The following is a 19,608-nucleotide window of genomic DNA, read 5'->3' as shown; positions in this document are numbered from 1 at the left end:
TGACGTTCACAGCTTCACCATGATGAACCCACCTAGTATATGTGACCAACATCCCATACAAGTGTAGATGATTTTGCACAGTTGACTGGGGTCTCGTAACTGAACTCATACAACTACTACACAGGGAGAGCACATCTGATTTTGGACCGCCGTGCTCAGCTCTGATAAAGTTCATGAAGTTTTCAACCCCCTTGACATATACAACGGAGAATCTTCGAGCAGAAGTTATCCAAGTCATGTCCATCTGTTAGACATACAAATTAGTTCTTCTACTAGATATTACAGGAAAAACATATATGCTTTTTTATGAAGTTCAGAAAAAATATCTAGATCAATGTCTAAAGCTCTAGCCAGATATTTAGACGAGCAGATCTAAGTAACGAAATATATGTAAAGCTAATTCAGCAAACAGATTTGAGTGCTAAATTATGGCAGGCTATTTCAGCAGTTAATGAGGCTGAGCACACAGCCATCAAACTATCGAAGGCCATCACAGCAACAAAGATCGAGTATAAAACGGTGTAGAGCTATTTCACCTAACAGATTGGCTACTAGACCATGGTAATCTACGTCACAATAAATATATGGCAGGATATTTTAGCAACTAATCGGCCTTGGCATGCTATCTCAGCTAAGCAGATTGAGTGCAGAATAGGGCAAGGAAGCTTCTTAAGCAGAGCATATTGACTGTAAACTACTTTAGTAAACAGTGAGACTAACAGCGTCTATCAGCTAACATTCAGCACTACACCGACATGCACGGGGCCTTAGTCTAGAATGCGCGTACCGTGGGAGAATCTGACCGCTGTGCATCTCCACATGAACGTCGCCAGCGGTGGCAGCGCTGACGCCGTGCGCCTCCACAAGAACGTCGCCAGCGGTGGCGGCGCGGCTAGAGGACATCAGTCTATGAGAGCGTACTGTGGGAGCGAGAGGATCGTCGTGCGCCCCCTCGATGAACTGTGGTGCCGATGTATCAGCGCGGCGGGAAGGGAGGCTTTGGCGGAGCGAATGGAGTGGAGGGGGACGGGGGGAGGGTTTCCGGGAATATTATTGGCTAGTTGGCCGAAGGGCGTTTGAATTTAGGATTTGGGGGGAATTTTTCAGGGGGGAGGGGATTTTCGCACGATGGGCGGGGGAGTTTGGCGCATGGTTGGTTTTTCCAAGTGCAGACCCACGTGTCAGTTAAGAGGCAAGCCGAAGCGTGTTCCGTTTGCGTGAGCCGTGTGCAGGATTGAATGTGTGTGGGGTGCAATGCGCCCGCGACAGGGGTGCTGTGAGTGTACCGCCTTTTTTCCTTTAAACTAGGTGCTTCGCCCCCTAAAAAAAACATGGTGCTTCACGCGATCCATCAATACTACTACTAGTAATCCGGTAATCCAGACTAAAATGGCGCAGCCGGGTCTTTTCCCGCGCGATATGCTGGGAGGTTGGCTTAGTTGGGTTTTTTAGGACGAGTAATGCTACACCTACGTAATCCCAGTTACGTCATTAACGTAATGTTAAACGTGTGAGCTATTGATTGTAGATTGGTGGGAGGGAGGGGCCCACCAGCATGAAAATCATGGGAGGAGAGAGAGAGAGAGAGGCAATTTACGTTAACCCTTTCGTAGGTTCCCGTAGATGTAGAAAGATGTGAAATGCGTGAATGTGTAGTTGATGTACTATTGGAGTGCCTAAGATAAATTGTGTATGTATAGACCCTATGTGTTTATTTACTTCGCATGTTAGCTTTGTCTCGGTTCAATAAAAAGCAGAGTTGGTGATGATGGTGTGCCTGTCATCCTGCAATATAGGCCGTCCGATCTATATCTAACGGATAGGAAGGAAACTATGACAATTTACCCGCACTCCTCTCCACATTTGCAGATAAGGCCTTACCTCGTTTATCCTTTTCTCCCATAAGATCTTGATGTTCCGTGCAACGCACGGGCATCTTGCTAGTACTCCTACAATATACTATATTCTTGTGAAAGTTCATATACATCGGCCGAGATTAATGCAAACACGGCAGATTTTCATTACATTTCAAACTTTTATAGGACAGAAAAATAAAAGAAACCCGACCCTAAACCTATTTTATGGCGGCGACCGACGTCCTCCATCTGCGATCCCTACACTACACCACAACACTCAAATCAACGTCAGACAATCTGTCACCATAGGTCACCTAAGGCGACACATTTGGTGTCGGCACAAAATTTTGGCGACGGAAGAGAGCTGTCGCCTATAGTCCTGCCGGGAAAGGACATTGCCGACAGATAAATTTATGCCGACAGAAAGTATGCCAGTATTGGTGATATTTACGCCGACAGACATTTCTACAGCGACAGACAGCTTTATGCCGACAGTTTCTCTGTCACCACACTATGCCGACGGATTGTTCGATGCCATAGAAATGCCGACAGTCTTTCTGATACTACGTGTGCTGACAGATAGTGCATCACCCATTTCCATTCCGACAGTTTATCTGCCAATGTGTTATACCAACAGATAATCTGACATACAGCAACTCTACCGACACACTTGGTGCGAGGGTTATACATTTCAGCATAAATGCAAATGCACCTATTAACATGAAATTAAAATCATAATATTCAATTAATGTTCACTATGCAATACAATTGGACTCTTCTGTTCATCAGATTCATTCATCATATATAAATGATTCCAAATGCACTCTTCCATTCATCACAAGATAACAGCGGCGCATTCATCCAACATATATAGAAGATTCACTAGTTTTCTTCACTCAAGTTAGCTACAGCCATTAAGAAAATACGCAAGTCGACATTCAGGTCATGGCCTGTTACAAAATAAGATGAGCAAGTTCTCAAGAGATCAATAGTTCGATCACTTGACTACTACAAAATATTATGGAAGATACCCAGTATTTAATCAAGCGGACATCAACTTCCATATGTACAAAATGCGTCGACCATGTTACATGTTACGGACAAAAGCGGTCAGCGGAACATCCTAGATCAACTTCAGTACTTGCTACTTTCTCCCATTTGTCCCTGCAAAAGAACTTGTATCTTTGAGCAATCTTAGAAACGAAATGAAGTCAGGATGGAAGAGACATGATTTTCTGGACCATAATACTATACAAAATGCTATATATTTCAGTCCAAAAGAAATGATAAAAAATAGTATGCTGACTGCTGCTACAAGTTATGTACAACAAAAGAGATGTTCTATATTTTCAGCCTAAAAAAGATGGTATTTTCAGTCCAAAATGTGTTTTCTCTAATTGATTCGCTGTAGCTTTTTTTGAGAAACGAAATGAAGTCAGGATGGAAGAGACATGATTTTCTGGACCATAATACTATACAAAATGCTATATATTTCAGTCCAAAAGAAATGATAAAAAATAGTATGCTGACTGCTGCTACAAGTTATGTACAACAAAAGAGATGTTCTATATTTTCAGCCTAAAAAGATGATATTTTCAGTCCAAAATGTGGTTTCTCTAATTGATTCGCTGTAGCTTTTTTTGAGAATTGGTTCTATTGTACTAGCTGCTAGCCTGCTACATGCTGGACCATGGACAACCTTTCTCTCTTTCTTTTAGGATAAGGAAACACAGCCAGCACCAGTACATGTACTATAAAGAAGACAAAAGCACAAGTCAATTCATGTGCACACTAGCAAGCACAGCCAGCACCACTCCTTGATGAATGAAAATCAAATACTTTGGACAATAGAATTGCAAAAACATGTTGATCCACACTACTAGAGGTACTGGTAGTGGTATATAACTATATATATATTATTTGCTCTCAGTTATAAGTGTTAGATAGAGATGGCGATGTTGACAGGAATAATACCTGAATTGTGCGACGACGACAACTGTGACTTGCTGCAAGGTTTGATCTACAAAAATAAAATTTAGTTAGCATCTTGTGATAGTTTACACTAGCTAGGCAGGAAAATGTATATAATAAATTTTTACCCTATTTGATGGCCATGCAATGGACATGTGGTGAGCATCGCCCATTGTTTGCATCCCATCATATCCACGAGCAAGCTCGACCTCTCTTTTCAATACAACATTCACAAGAACTTCGTAATATTGCAGCCCAAGAACTTCACCTCCCACTATGGTGTCCTGGTTGGTTGAGATAACCATTGCCTTTGCCACAGGATCAGATCTCACCAAATGATATAATATGGCATCCCTACCAACCTAAGTCATGCATCGTCTATAGAAACATGAAGAATGGCAAACACAATACAACAAGATATATGTGTAGTGAAGAGATGAGATGATTACAAGGTCTTCTTGATCATGAGAGGCTTGAGAGGCTTGACGGGCGCTTGGAGTGGCCACATGGCTTCTAGGTGGTAAATGTGTGGCTGCAACATTATGGCTAGATGGTATACGCTTCTGGATGAACAAGCCTTTGTCTTCCTGGACTGTATCATGATGACCCTCATGTTCCTCTTCCTCATCGTCATCATCCTGTAAAATACGTGAGAACTATGGAGGGACACAAAAACAAAACGAATTAGTGTACCTATGATTCACGTATCTTAACAGAAGTTGATAACTAAGCACTCTACCACGGGTCGAGAGACAGAATTAGGAGGCGAAGGCGTGGCCGTTTCAACACTGCGACTTCCTTGTGAAAACATGGTGTGCTGCATCTCATTGAAGCGTCATTCCATTACTTGCATTCTCTCCTTTAGAGTTGAAACTTCTTGTTCAGCACGTCGACGAAGTTGTATTTGCATTGCAAGCTTTGTTGGCAATTTAGCTTTTGTTCCAGGCGCGCCCACACTTAGTGGAGTTGGCCCCGTACCCAACATACGGACACGTCCTCTTGGTTCCTTCTCTCCAAAAGTATGTGCATACAGATCCCCTTCTTCAATAGAATTTCCCTCCAATTCTGGGTGGAGTTTAGCTTCAGTTTGAAGTTTCTTCTACAAGAATAAAACAAAATGAGGCACCTCAAGTTATTTCCATGATGATGAAGCCACATGCACGATATTATTACAGAAAAGAGATGATGAATGGGACATGTGACTTACAATTAGTGGCACTGCTAGTGGGGTGGGAACTCCAGTCTTCAACAAATATTTGGTCTCTTCCTGGATAGTACCCAAGTTTCTGAGCCTGCAACCAATTTGTTTCACTAGTAACTAAAACAACCAAAACTGATCTAATACATCACTTTCAAAAAGAAGTGCTTGAGCAGTTGAGTTTACCATATCATGACCAACACGAGTAAAACTCTTGCTGCCAGCTACATGTAGCAATTTCAAATTGGAACGGTTTTGTTTGTTTCTAGCACTGCTAGCATAAAAGAGATGCAAACAGTGAGTTAAGCTAGGATATAACATGAAATAAGTTCAATTCCTATCCGAAGTAAAACAGTTTGTGCCTTACCTCAGATTCTGGTTTTCTCCACTGATCGATAAGTTGTATCCAATCGTACTTTTGAATTCTTTCATCACTTCTTTCCATAAGTTCCTCATCTGTCAATGTGGCATCAAACTTCTCCTTTAGGTCTAACTTAAATTCTCTCCATTTCTTTGCAACTGTGGTCATAAAGTAATCGAAAGCAACTTCATCCACCTCAAAATATGACTGGACACACATGAAAAAGAAGCCATTTAGTGAAAGCCAGCTAGCAAAAATAGAGACTATAGGAAAAAATATTTTGACAATCTGAACTACCTTTATGTCATCCCATAGCTTCAACTTTAACTCGGGATAAACATATCTCCAGTCCTCAATTAGCACCGACAATTGCTTCCTTACCAATGTTCCAATGAAATTAGCAAATGTTTTACCATTGCTACCAACAGGCTGACCAAACTCATTTAGTTCAACCTTTTGTTTTGGATGGTCTCTATCATATATCTTCCTTAATTCGGTGGGACCCCTTCCTCTCTTCTTTTTTTGGTGTATAGTCACAACTGAAGCATTTTCTTTACAATGCAAAAGGAATGAGTGAGAATCTGAAGTCATAAATCTAAATACATGGTCACACTCAAAAAAGTTGTAATGCAAATATAAAGACATAAATCTGAAGTGCAAATTGGCCCTCATAACTCTGATGTGTGCAGGAAATGAACAAGTTTAGTGCAGGAAATGAACAAGTTTAGTGAGAAATGAGAATGATGGAGAAGCACTAGAATACCTTGAATGTCATCTAAGCCATGTCCTATGGGTTCATTATTTGGATCTTCAGCATCATGGTTTAACCTTGACTGGGAACACAGATTACGCCCTCCATTTGCTACTTCACTTGTGCAGTTATTTGCCTAGGAAAAAAGCATAAATATGTGTGAAAGATATGGTACACAATGCTTCATCCAATGCTTGTGAACAATGAGAAGTACATTGAATGTAAACAATGAGAAGTGGGATTGTTGTTGTGATGTACCTTTTTCCTTTTCATGGGTTGTTGTGATGTACCTTTCTCAGTGGGATTCTTGTTTCCTCCTAATGCTTCATTCCTTTTAAGTTCTATAAGAGCTCTCACCTTTCTCTCATTTTCTGCAATATTTGCAAGCCTCGTAGTTTCATCAAGTAGAGGGACCTCGCTTCCTCCTCTTGTTCCTACCATCTTTTTTCCTGCAAGTGACAAATGTTAGAACAAGATGCTTAACAGACAATATTGGATAAATATGCATAGCAAGGAGATTAAAACACAAGGCAACAAAAAATGCAAATGCCCCTTACTTTCTAAATTTTTTAGCATACACAATTCTCCCATCTATGTCTGTTCTAGCACAATCATTACTTTGAAGATCATCATGGAAACATGAATAGATATGTGGATCAACCATTGGCATAGCGGTCTCTACATCCTCATCTTCAGCTTCATGCATGGCATATGAGCCCCATGGATTGTAGTGGCTAACAGTAACCCATTCATCATCAATTGGGTCTTCAACATAGAAAACTTGAGTTTCTTGTGATGCTAAAACAAAAGGCTCATCTGATATATTTTCACCAGTATTGACCAAATGTTTGAAATTCATAGAAGTTACCCCAAGGCGATCAACTTTTACCCACTTGTCTTTCCTGCGGTTGTCAACCCAATCACATTTGAAGAGAACTATTTTTCCTTTATTTTCATAGTTCAACTCAAGAATTTCCTTTATGATGCCATAAAATGTTTGGTTTCCTATTATCATATTATCAGCGTTTCCTTTTTCATAACGTGTAGTCTGTGCAACTAGAGCTACACCACTATTTTGCACTGGCCTACCATCATCATAGGACTGCGTATGAAAATGTAACCCATTTCTAGTATAGCTACTAAACTGTTGTGCAACTTTGAATGGCCCCTGAGCTAAAATACTTATCTCCTCTAACACTTTGTCACCCATTTCTTCCACCTGTGAATATAGTGTTTTTAAAATTGGATGGAACTCGCTACATATATATACATCACAAGAAAAGAGAGACGTGTGACCACTTACATGCTTCTTAAACCACTCATGGAAGGACTCATGCTGGACACGACTAATTTGTCGATTATTTTGAAGACCAATTGAGGAAAGATATTCCTTATGCTTGCTGCAAAGTATTCATCACTTCAACAACAAGCATAAATAAAATGCAAATTGCAAAACAAAAAATGGACAGCTTACTTCAAATAAGGTTCTATGTGGTCATAGTTGAACAAGACATATCTATGAGCTTGAATCCAAGTCTTATTGTCCAATAACACAGAATGCTTGCCAACTAATCCTCGACCAAGGTTGCTGAAGAAAGGTGTGGTACTACTAGTTTCCATACCCAAACCTTGATCATTTCTAATTTGTCGAGTAAACTGAGTTTCGCCCTTTATATGCCGAGAACAGTACGTAAGAGTCTCATCAAATAAATAGCTCTCGGCAATAGATCCCTCTGGATGACTTCTAGTATGAACAAAGCCCTTACACCGGCACAAATACCTACAACGAGATAAACAAATCAAATGACAATGTCTATTTGCAGAAGCATACTATTGCTGCTACAAAAGTGGTCAGTGACCATTACCTTTCTATAGGAAACATGTTGCAAAAATGCACTGGACCAGCTATTTTTGCTTGGGCTGGAAGATGCACCATCAAGTGTACCATGATATCAAAAAAGGATGGGGGAATATAGTCTCAAGAATGCTCAAGGTCTCAGCTATTTCAGCCTCTAGTTTTTCCATATCACTAACAGAAATAACATGTGAGTAAATCTGCTTGAAAAAATTGCTAGCACGAATCAGTGTTGCACTAACTTTTTTGGGCAATAGCCTTCTCACAGCAAGTGGTAGCAAATGTTGCATCAAGATGTGGTTGTCATGGCTCTTTAGCCCAATTATTTTTCTTTCCTTGACATGCACATTACCACGTATATCAGCTGCTAACCCGTAAGGGAACCTAGCTCCTTTAAATACTCCACAAAATAACCTCAGTTGGCCAACATTCATTTCATAAGGTGCTGGAGGTAAGTAAAATTTATCTTCTACTTCATGTTCAACAGGATGAAGGTCACTTCTAATGTTTAGAGCTTGAAGGTCCAAGCGAGAGTTCAGATTATCCTTAGATTTCCCATCAATGCACAACAATGTGTTGATTATGTTCTCACATACATTTTTTTCTATGTGCATGACGTCTAAGTTGTGACGCAGCAACAAGCTCTCCCAATATGGTAGCCTGAAAAAATAGACTTCCTTTTCCAAACTATTAACGGCTCATCATCATTGCGCTTTCTCTTGGTTTTCTTCTTCTCGGAAGGATCCTTCCCAAAAACTGTATGCATATCTTCCGTCTGAGTAACAATTTCTGATCCAGAGAGAGGAATTGGCACTGGCCTATGCTCAGCAATGCCATCAAAAGAATGGGTATTGGACCTAAAGGGATGGTCTTCATGTAAGAACCTGCGATGCCCCATGTAGCATGTCTTGCTACCATTATTCAGCCTAAGAGAACATGTGTTAGAATGACATTCAGGACAAGCTCCTTCACCAGAGGTGGTACAACCATTCTTTTGAAGCATCGTATGTTCTGACACCATGAAGAAACATATCTACCATATCATCAATTAATGGCTCTAGATAAACATCCATATCACTACCAGGAGCATGTTTACCAGGAATCAACAATGTGAGAAAAAAATTTGATTGCTTCATGCACATCCAAGGAGGGAAGTTATAAGGAATCAAGATAACAAGCTAAACACTATAATTCACATTATTGGATCTAAAAGGATTAAAACCATTTGCTCCATATCCAAGCCTAAAATGGCGGCTGTGCTTAGCAAAGTCCTCATGCAACTCATCAAATTACTTCCATTGAGCAGAATCAGCTGGATGCCTGCTCAAACCATCTTTTGTACGCTCTTCATCATGCCATCTAGCGGGAGCTGCTGTTTTGGAACACATAAACAACCTTTGCAGCCTTTTCTTTATTGGAAAATAACGGAGAACCTTCCTAGGTACCTTGTGGACACGTTTTCCATCTAGACTCTTCTTTTCAGATTTCCATCATGATGTGTTGCATATTGGACAAACATCAGCCTTAGCATGGTTTTTCCAGAAGAGGATGCAATCATGTTCACATGCATGAATACTAACATATCCAAGTCCTAGGCATTTCACCAATTTCTTAGCTTCATTATAGTTCTTGGCTAGTGAGGACCCTTCAGGAAAAGCATCATTAAGTAGATCTTGTAACAGGTTAAAACTTTTATCTGACCATCCACCAAGCAATTTGACATGAAGTAGTCTAATTATGAAACGTAGTTTTGAGAACTTCTTACACCCAGGATATAACTCTTGACTAGAGTCATTTTTCAACTTTTGAAGAGCTTCTACATATGCATCAGTCTGCTCAGAAACTGCATCATCTTCGAAATCCCCCTCCTTATCTAAACCGCCCCATAAGTCTCGAAGCAAATCAGAAATTTCATCCTCTTCAGGTGACTCCTCCTCAACCTCATTCTCATGAGCGTCAGGAACATTCAAGAAAGAAGAACTAGATTCTCCATGAAAAATCCAAGTTTTATACCCTCGGAGAAACCCATCACATACCAGATGCTCACGCCCTCTCTTTCTTCATGCCAAAATGAGTTTGAACAGTTCTTACAAGGACATAATATTTTGTTTCCGGATGAATTACTAAATGCAAAGCTTAAGAATTTTTCCACCCCTTCCAAATACACCTTTGTGTGCCTACATGTTATATAAATATGCATATGCATCAGATCAGATGTAGCTAAATAATTGCTTAGTACCCTATAACCGCTAAATTTTTTGTGTTGTACCTAGGTTCATCCATCCACCTTTTGTCCATGGTGGCTTCACCTTCACAAGTAATTCACAAACTACTAAGTGAAATATACACTCAGAGTATCGATGTTGCTGCAAAAATTGGCATTCCGTATGAACATACATATCAAATAGACATAAACTTAAAATAGGGGCATTGAGCTTCTAAAACAGGTTACATATGCACATAATCATGTTAATGCAAGAGAGATGTATCTGCAACTACTTGATCAAAATAGATCACACTAAGTAGGGTTCACACAACCAAATCTGCATCTACTTGAAATACAAAATGAACAACAAAAAACTGAAACTGAAAGAATATCAAGAAGGTCATCCAATCAGGTCTATCACACAAGCATTCTTCAATCAGGCCATTAGTGACAATGTGAACTACAGAAAGTACCTCTTTAATCTGTAGGCGGGGCGGAGGAAAGTAATCAGCCCGAACAGAGGTGACCCGTTGAGGAAGAACAACGGTGGATCCTCGCGTCTGAACCTTCTGCTTCTCCTTGCCAGTGGTAGGTGCTGCTTCTCCTCGCCGCAGCGGACGGTGCTGTAGCTCCTGGCCGGATGTGGGGGACGGCGCTACTGCTCCTCGGCGCGGCGGACGAAGCTGCAGCTCCTGGGCGGATGTGGGGGACAGCGCAGCTGCTCCTTAGAGCTGCCGCGGCGGACGACGCTGCTTCTCCTCGGCGCGGCAGACGGAGCTGTAGTTCCTGGGCGGATGTGGGGCGGGGGGGTCAGAGGACGGCCTGGGTGGTCAGAGGACGGGCGGATGTGGCGCGAGGGGGCGGGGGGTCAGAGGACGGGCGGATGTGGCGCGAGGGGGCGGGGAGTCAGAGGACGGGCAGGGGGGAAGGGGGCAGTCAGGGGACGGGCGGCGGCGTGTAGGTTGGGGACGGGCGGCGGCGTCCAGGTCGGGGAGGCGGCGGCGGCGCTAGGTTAGGTCGGGGGGAACGAGAGAAAGGGTAGGATTGGGGATCGATCGAGGGGATATTTGGTTATGTCTTTTTTCTTTTTTTTCTTCTCTAGTCTGGCTCGGATGTTTCACATGGCGCGCGCATGGCTCTCTTTCCGCGCCATATTTTTTGGTGCGGGCCGAAGCAAACAACGCCGACACTTACTGTGTCCCCATGAATCGGCGATAGACAAAGTATCACTAAAGTCCATATATTCCGACGGAAAATGCATCGGTGATCAGGTGGTGATTTGGCGACAGAAAATGTGTCATGAGGCTATATAACAGCAACATACTGTGTCTCGGCATAGTTTGTGACAAAAAAAGTGTCGGCCATTCTGACTTCTACCAACAGACGCATGCCGTCTTTGCAGTGTCGTGGTGTAGTGCTATGTACGGGGGCGGGGTTCAAGACCCGTGAAGTGAGGGTGCGGTCTCAGGCGAGGAAGAGTAGAACACGGGATACAGATCAGCCAGTTTGCACACCATGCCCTGCCGCCTCCCATGCCCTACTCATCCTTGGAGGAGTCCCCGACCTCGGCGGTGCTGGACGTTGGACGGTGGCAAGTAGGATGCGTGGCTGACGGTGCTCCCGTCGTCGGCCGCCAGCGCGGCCACCTCCTGTGCGGTTGCGTCCGCGTCTGGCTACGCTGCTATTGCATCGTGAGAGACGACTTGAGCGAGGGTGGTGACCTCGAGCTTCATCCCAGAAGACAAGCTCTCCCACAGAGCGTTCGCGCTTGCGGTCATGGCGGATGTGGTGCCAGGTAGGAGGACGATGCGCTATGGTGTGGAGGTTAGCTGGGCGTTGCCGCTTTAAGTAACGCATTCCGGTGAGGCCAAGCATCCAGGTGCATCATTAAGTCACCAGAGTTGGTTCCTAGGGCACCGAGCCTCTTAACGACGGCATACGGATGGAGGGCATGAATGCGGGAAGCTGGCGCCGGTTGGGAATGCACCGCACGACGGCACGAGGGACGAGGGTTTTCGTTGTGCCAGGGTAGTCAGCTGCGGTCATGGTAATGTTGGAGATGCCCTTTGCTCACATGCGATCCCCGCATGTCATTGAAAAAGAAAAATGACCCAGCATGGTCCCAGTTCCTGGGGATGCAGTTGGCCGCGCTACACCACTCCACGGAGGCGTCACTGCGCCCCGTGCATCCTCGACGAGCCGGGTGTTGGGGTGTGTTTGGATTGTGGCCAAAGTGCACCTTACAAAAATGTTGGTCATGACCCAAAGATTGGTCTTTGTTTGGATGGTTGCCATTTTTTGGCATGCCAATGAACTCTAGCCAACACTAGTTCATTTTTCTTGCCAATGTCAGCCAAATCATGGGCAACCAAATTTTTTCCTAGCCAATGCTTTGATGGGGAAACCTTGGGTGTCGGATTTCGGGTTCCGGCAGACCCTTGAGGTTCAAACTCTGGGGTGCGCACGAAGGTCTTTCCCCTACCAACTCGCGTCCCGAAGCTTCGCAAGGAATCTAGGCTAGAAAGAAGAACACACAAGGGACATGAGAGTTATACTAGTTCAGGCCACCATTGTGGTGTAATACCCTACTCCAGTGTGTGGTGTGGTGGATTGCCTCAGGGGCTGATGATGAACAATACAAGGGGAGAACAGCCTCGCGAGGGGCTGTTCTTGAGCTGGTGCGATGAACTGCTTGGGTGAGTTCAATCGCTTCTCTCTACTCTATGCGCAATCTGGATCCCCCTCCGACCGATCCATCCCTTTGCCCTGTGGTGGCTAGCTCTATTTATAGAGGGAGGCCCTGGGCCTCTTCCCCAATAATGAGCGGGAAGGGCGCCAACAATTGGCCATTTTGAAGGGGAACATCTAGTACACTTATCCTGACTAAAGTTGGTCTACAGCTGCCAAAGGCTCTGACGATGACGTCGTTCTGGGCTCCACGATGACCTCCATCCTGCCGCTCTGCTGGTCTTGGTCTTGTTGCACCGAAATAGCAACCTTTGTCTGATGCCTTGGTCTGTGCTTGCCCCCTTTGCACTAAAGGGGAAACAAGGACACTGCACAGGCCGGCGCCCGCCTGGTCTCGATCGTCATGGCTTGCGTCACGGGCTCCTCGCGAGGTGCCCTGCCTTGATCTCTCCGCCTCCTCGCGAGCCTGCCTGATGAGGCTCCTCCTAAGGAAGCTTCTTGTCATCCGCCCCACGAGGCTTGGCCCCTCGCGAGGGTCTTGAGCTTGAACTGATGAAGCTGGGCTGCACTGGGCCTTCGCTTGAGCCACGCTGCAGGCCGCAGGAAGGCAAGTCTGGGGACCCCCATTCCCAAAATGCCGACAGTAGCCCCCGGGCCCAAGGCACGCCCGGACTTGGCTTAGCAGAGAAGCGAAGGGGCAAGTGCGAAGCGCCGCGGGCCCCAATAGCCTGCGGCCTTGGGCGTCGCATGGTGTTTGATTGGACGTGGGCGTCTCCACTTCCCCACGATGCCTCGGCAACCGCATGACTTGACAAGTCCCTGAATGCAAAAATGGGTCATGATTACCTGCGATCGTGGTGGCCGACGGTTGGCCTTCTTCGGCTATAAGTACGGAACGACACGAGCCCTTTCAGTCCATTCCTTCCTGCTACTCCTTTTCTTCTTCTTCCTCGCCCTTGCTCCACCTTACGCCAATGGTGCCTATCCGCCGGTTTTCTACAGAAGAGAAGGGGAAGGCCCCCCGAGAGGGTCCCGACCCGCTTCCGCCGAAGAAGCGGCTAGTCCTCTGCCGCCGTGATGAGGATACTCGTCAGGAGGCGTCGAGGCCCTGGTACGAGCGGCCGCCGCCTGGGTTTCCGCTGCCCTTGTACGCCTGAATCGAGGGCCCTGGAGAAGAAGGCGTCGAGTGACACCGACGGTGCCGCCGCCGCCGGCGGCGAGTTACGGCGGTGCGTGTCGTTCCCCCTGGAGTCCATGCCGAGGGATCCTCTCGCGAGCTTGTGCTTCATGCCGCCATGCCTCCTTGATCTTGGATTCGCCTTCCTCCCTCCTTCGCCTTCGAGATCCCGCCGAGGGGGCCTTGGGAGCTCTGGCTGCAGCACGCCGACTACAACACCCTTGCGACCGGGGCGGAGGTCGAGGTTGTTGCCATGGGCAAGGTCTTCCTGACCCGCGGCTGGGGCGAGATCGCCCGGGTCTGCCGGACAGGGGGCTCCCTTGTAATCCATCTCGAATACTATGGCGCCTCCTTGTTGTTCTTCAAGGTCTTCGACGCGGAAGGACGTCGGCTGGAATGCTGCCCCAAGGAAGGCGGCCGGGGCACCAGAGTGGCGAGGACCAGGCCTGCCAACCGCTTCCCCAGCAGCTCCTCAGGTAGCAGCGGAGGAGCCGGAGGGTCCAGCGACTCCACCGAGCTTCGCGTGACTCCGGAGACGAGCAACGACAACTACGAGCCCCCGAGCTCGCGTCGCGCCCGGAGCAGGGCAGCTGCATCAGGCCGCCGACGCCAGTGATCTGGATGGGGTTGGCGCTGGCGCCTGACTGCCCACTGTTGATGATGGTGTCTCCTGTGGAGGCGCGCGTAGTTAGCATTCCTTAGGATTAGCTCCTTTTGTTCCCTGCGAGGAATCGAAGTGCCACCCTGCGGGGGTATGTAATGCGCTGGCCATGTCTTTTGTGAATATTATATCCTTATTATGAATCAATGTGAGATGCTTGTCATGTCCCGGCTCGGCTCCCCCTTTCTATCCTCACGAGGGCTTGGTGCTCTACGCTGACAGGTCCCGGTCCCCAGGCAGGCTTCAGCCATTGCTGGTATGCCAGGTCACGATGCCGTGGTCAAGGCCAGGAGGTGAGCGGCCCAAGGTCCAGTAAAAGCCCCTGAGTCGCGATGCTCAGGAGGTCCCCTTTAGCGCTCAAGCAGCCTCCGCTGGGCAAGAAAGGTAGGCAACATTGCCGTGACAGAGCTGCACTAGGCGAGGGTTTAGCGCTGAGTCGGTTCAGTTTTGCGTGACTTATCTTGTAGGTTTGGAGCGGTTTTTGGCGAAGTGTCGGGCCTGCATGGCGGCAGCTGAGGTGTTGCTGCGTTAGGTCCTCGTGAGCTTCTTCCCTCTTCCCCACACTTTCCTTCATGCTCTACGTCCTAAGGTCCCGGCCCTCGAGCGAGCCCAGCCGCCGCTGGTATGACAGGTCGCGATGTCGTGGGTCAAGGCCAGGGGGTGAGGGCTGGAGAGCCAGTAATAGCTCATGAGTCGCAATGCTCAGGCGCCCCCCTTTTAACGTGCAAGCGGATCATGCCGGAGAGAAGAAGAGAAAGCTCGCAACGTCCCCAGCGTTACTTCTGGAGTGGGTCCTGCATACCAATCACGAGGGGAAACAAGACCTGTCGTTACAGTTGCCAGCCAACCATTGTTCGCTCCGAGGGAGTGATTGGGGCACTAAGGGCCTGGTGAGGTGGCGCCTTGCGGGGCTGCCGCGGCCAGAGCTCGGCCACTCAGATTTAGCGGCGTTGCAGGGACGGACCCGTACGCAAGTGTCGTGCCAGAGCGAGCGGCACCAAAGGTAGGCGTCAATCGAGCAGGCGATTAGGTCAAGCATGTTAAGCATGAAGGAGCAAATCCATTTAGATAGATGCAGAAAAAGCAACTACCACTGGGTCAGACCCAAGCAGCTTGGGGATAATGCAGCCCGAGGGGCACCCCCAACAAGGTAAGCAGAGAACGTGAGCAAAACGGATACATGCCACAGGGACGGACCCACGCGACCTGGGAATGATGCAGCCCTGTGGGCGCTCCCAGCTAAAAATGGAACTTTGAAAGATGTCACCTGATACCGTTGAAGATGAAGGGATGCTGAAGTAGCGGCCGACGCGCGGTGAGGAAGCCGATCCTCACGAACTCCTGGGACCATGAGCCTCGGGAGGCTCCGGGGGCACAGGTGGATCTTCGAGGACCATCTCCATCTCTTCCAGGACTGCGCAACGCCTGACCTCCTGAGCCTCCAGAATGCTCCTCAGCAAGCGCTGGTGAGCGGCGGCCACATTCGGGAGGCCGAAAGGCATGCGAACGTAGATGTGAGGTGGACCCTTGCAACGCCCCATGCGTGAAGGCCAGAGGCGCTCCTGAGACGCGGCTCGGTTCAGCCCTGGCACATCGATGTAGATGCGCAGCCCGCCATCCTCGCCTGGATGGGGGGCTGCGGCGGGTAGGCGGCGGCTGCCGCGCATGACTCTTGACTCCTGTAGCTCCTGAGTGTTTCTCGCGATGAACTCCTGGGGGTTTGGCCCTCCTTGCCTCATACCTTCCTAAGGGAAATGCGCCTTGAAGCACGCCTCCAAGTGGTGCCCGAGCGCCTCCCTCGTGACCTTGGCAAAGTCGGTGGCTCTCCAAGAAAGAGCCTCCGAGCCCTGCCCGAGGAGGGCGCTGGGCGCTCCTTCCTATGCGACAGAGGGTGGCACCCCGTGAACGGGCGCGGATCCTGACGCAACACCTCCGGAGGTACCCGCCTCCCGATGGCTTGGGCCAGGTGAGGTTTTCTTCTTCTTAGGGACCAACTCGGGAATCCTTCCGCTCCTGTGATCTGGATCTTCGATTACCGCGGCTTGGAAGCCACGCTCAAGAGAGCACACTGCATCCCTTTCCTCACAAGGTACTGTGATGACTCCTCCGCTTCCTGGCATCTTGAGGACATTGTAGCCATGGTGAGTCACTGTCATGAACTTGGCCAGGGTTGGGTACCCGAGGATGGCATTGTTTGGCAGGTGAATGTGGGCGACGTCAAAGTCAATGAGCTCGGTGCGGTAGTTGTTGCGCTGCCCAAAGGTGACTGGAAGGCGAACCTGCCCTATTGGAACAGTGGAACCATCAGTGACTCCTGAGAAAGGCTTGGTCGGCTGAAGCTAATCACATGGCACTTGGAGATTGTTGAATGTTTTGACAGACAGGACGTTGAGTCCTGCTCCGCCATTGATGAGGGTCCTGGTGACTTGCACATTGCTGATGACTGGGGAACAAAGCATTGGGAGGACTCCGGTCGTTGCTGCACACTTGAGCTGATCCGTTGAGCTGAACGTGATAGCGCATGCAGACCAGCTGAGAGGGCGCGTGGCCTCAAGCTTGGGAAGGATTGCATTCACCTCGCGAGCAAACTGCTTGAAGATGCGCTATGAGGCTGGGGCCTGGGCGCCGCCCAGGATGCAAGCGATTGCACGCAGCTCCTGGAAACCCCCAGCCCCCTCGTCCTGATGATGGTCTTCATTCCTCATCGGTGGTGGTGGCAGAGGAGGGCGGCCTGCATTGCCTTGCGGGCGATACTCACGAGGCTGATCCCTCCAACCTCCCTTGCGAGGCTGGTCCTGCAAGCGGTCCTCGCGAGGTCGGTCACGCCATCCCTGGCGAGGGCCATGGTCTTCCCATCGTCCTCCACATCTTCCTCCTCCTCGTCCATAGCCCCGATCGTTACGCTCGAGGCGTCGGCCGATACGCCCATCTCGTACGGCCCTGAGCTCTTGGCATTCGTTGGTGTTGTGGGTGTGGAGGTCGTGGTAAACGCAGTACCGGCTACCCTTGGATGACTCAGGCTGATCCCTGCCTCGCTTGGTGTCTGGCTCTGCTGCGAGCACAGCAGCTCCCTTACGCTTCACGTCCTTGACCTTGGGCTTCTTCTCTTCTGGATCGGCAGCTGGAAGCTCGAGGAGGGAGAGGCGCCCTTCCTCAGCCCTGGCGCACTTGGTCGCCAAGTTGAACAGCTCCAGGTATGTGCACAGGTCTTCGTGGATTGCTAGCTCCTCTTTCATCTTGATGTCACGCACGCCATCGGAGAAGGCTCAGATGATGGCTTCCTCAGTCACCCTGGGGATCTTGAGGCGGGCGTTGTTGAAGCGCTAGATGTACTTCTGCAGGGTCTCTCCTGGTTGTTGCTTGATGCGGTGCAGGTCACTCATGGCCGGGGGCCGGTTGCGAGTGCCTTGGAAGTTGGCGATGAAGCGAGTGCGCATCTCGTCCCAGGAGCCAGGTTCAGGAGCCAGGTGCGGGCACCGTCCTTGAACACCATGGGAAACTAGTTCGCCATGACCTTTTTGTCCCCGTTGGCGGCTTCGATGCCCAGCTCGTAGAACTGTAGGAACTCCGCGGGGTCTGCAGTGCCGTTGTAGCGAGGGGGCAGGTCAGGCTTGAACTTGCCTGGCCATGCGACACTGCGTAGCTCGGGGTTGAAGGCGCGGCAGCCTGCGGTGGCCACCGGAGCCCTTTGCTGGTGCTGGACTTGCTCCTGGAAATTCCCACGCGCCGCCGCTTGGAGTAGCGCGGGGTCTTGACGTGGTGGCGCAGGGATGCAGTCATGGTGCACCGGTGCTGGGAGCACGCGGGCACCTTCTTGGGGGCGAGGGATTTCTTGGCAGCTCCTTTCTTGTCGCGCAGGCGCCGGACGCGGTGGGTCTCGTCCTGGGGCCGCGCGCCTTGGAGCCAAGGCGCCTTCTTGGGGAGGAGGTGGCGGAGGCACTTCTTGATCCACGCCTCCTGCGTAGGATGGAGGGCTAGGCAGCGAGAGAGATGGCATAGGAGAGCCCCCTGCGGCGCTGACAAGCTCGGTGATGCGGGCGAGCCAGTCCTCATAGAGGTCGTTGACGGGACGGTAGTGCAGGAGCTCACGCGCGAGGAGCAGCGTAGTGTGTGCGTCCGTGGGGGCGCGACGGGCGTGGGATGATGACCCGACTGGAGTCAATGACGGGGTGGCAGTGCGGCATTCCCGCCGCACCGAAGGATGCAGGGACGAGGCCTGCTGCTCGTTCCCCGCCGGGCCGGTGGCGGCGTTGGCGGCAGGCGACGGGGAACGACGGGGGCGTCCGCCGACGGGCGCCGTCTGGGCGATGCGGGTGGCGAGAGCAGCCCGACGCTCGGCGGGAGCCCGACGAGCGTCAGCCATGGATACAATGGAAGATCACACGCGAACAACGGAAGAAAGATTCCGGCGCACCCCTACCTGGCGCGCCAAATGTCGGATTTCGGGTTCCAGTAGACCCTTGAGGTTCGAACTCTGGGGTGCACACGAAGATCTTTCCCCTACCAACTCGCGTCTCAAAGCTTCGCAAGGAATCTTGGCTAGAAAGAAGAACACACAAGGGACACGAGATTTATACTGGTTCAGGCCACCATTGTGGTGTAATACCCTACTCCAGTGTGTGGTTTTGTGGATTGCCTCAGGGGCTGATGATGAACAATACAAGGGGAGAACAGCCTCGCGAGGGGCTGGTCTTGAGCTGGTGCGATGAACTGCTTGGGTGAGTTCAGTCGCTTCTCTCTAGTCTATGCGCAATCTGGATCCTCGTCCGATCGATCCGTCCCTTTGCCCTGTGGTGGCTAGCTCTATTTATAGAGGGAGGCCCTGGGCCTCTTCCCAAATAATGAGCGGGAAGGGCGCCAACAATTGGCCATTTTGAAGGGGAA

General features: G+C 49.1%; 1 protein-coding gene and 1 long non-coding RNA gene across 3 annotated transcripts in view; both read right to left on the bottom strand.

Moving 5' to 3' along the window:
- Positions 1 to 2,740: 2,740 nt before the first annotated feature.
- LOC123094855 (uncharacterized) lies at positions 2,741 to 6,586 on the bottom strand. 2 transcript variants are annotated; one of them, XR_006446010.1, is made up of 11 exons: positions 6,396 to 6,586; positions 6,150 to 6,273; positions 5,684 to 5,937; positions 5,393 to 5,593; positions 5,212 to 5,296; positions 5,035 to 5,119; positions 4,567 to 4,926; positions 4,277 to 4,483; positions 3,956 to 4,205; positions 3,831 to 3,876; positions 2,741 to 3,020 (listed from the first exon to the last, which is right to left on the bottom strand). It is a non-coding gene; the product is annotated as an uncharacterized lncRNA (long non-coding RNA). The 2 variants fall into 2 exon arrangements; XR_006446009.1 differs by having other exon boundaries at positions 4,277 to 4,926.
- A 104-nt stretch (positions 6,587 to 6,690) lies between these two features.
- The window catches only part of LOC123090113 (uncharacterized), a 73,997-nt gene continuing 61,079 nt past the window's right edge, over positions 6,691 to 19,608 (bottom strand). Inside the window, exons 2-4 of the mRNA XM_044511564.1 lie at positions 8,003 to 8,057; positions 7,612 to 7,917; positions 6,691 to 7,537 (exon numbers count right to left, since the gene is read on the bottom strand). Coding sequence (XP_044367499.1) covers positions 6,691 to 7,537; positions 7,612 to 7,917; positions 8,003 to 8,057 — 1,208 coding nt within the window. The remainder of the gene's footprint in view (positions 7,538 to 7,611; positions 7,918 to 8,002; positions 8,058 to 19,608) is intronic.

The sequence above is a fragment of the Triticum aestivum genome, chromosome 4B (assembly GCF_018294505.1).
Source record: "Triticum aestivum cultivar Chinese Spring chromosome 4B, IWGSC CS RefSeq v2.1, whole genome shotgun sequence".
Classification (NCBI taxonomy): domain Eukaryota; kingdom Viridiplantae; phylum Streptophyta; class Magnoliopsida; order Poales; family Poaceae; genus Triticum; species Triticum aestivum.
The sequence above is the reverse complement of the archived record's forward strand: the minus strand, read 5'-3'. Positions and strand labels throughout refer to the sequence as shown.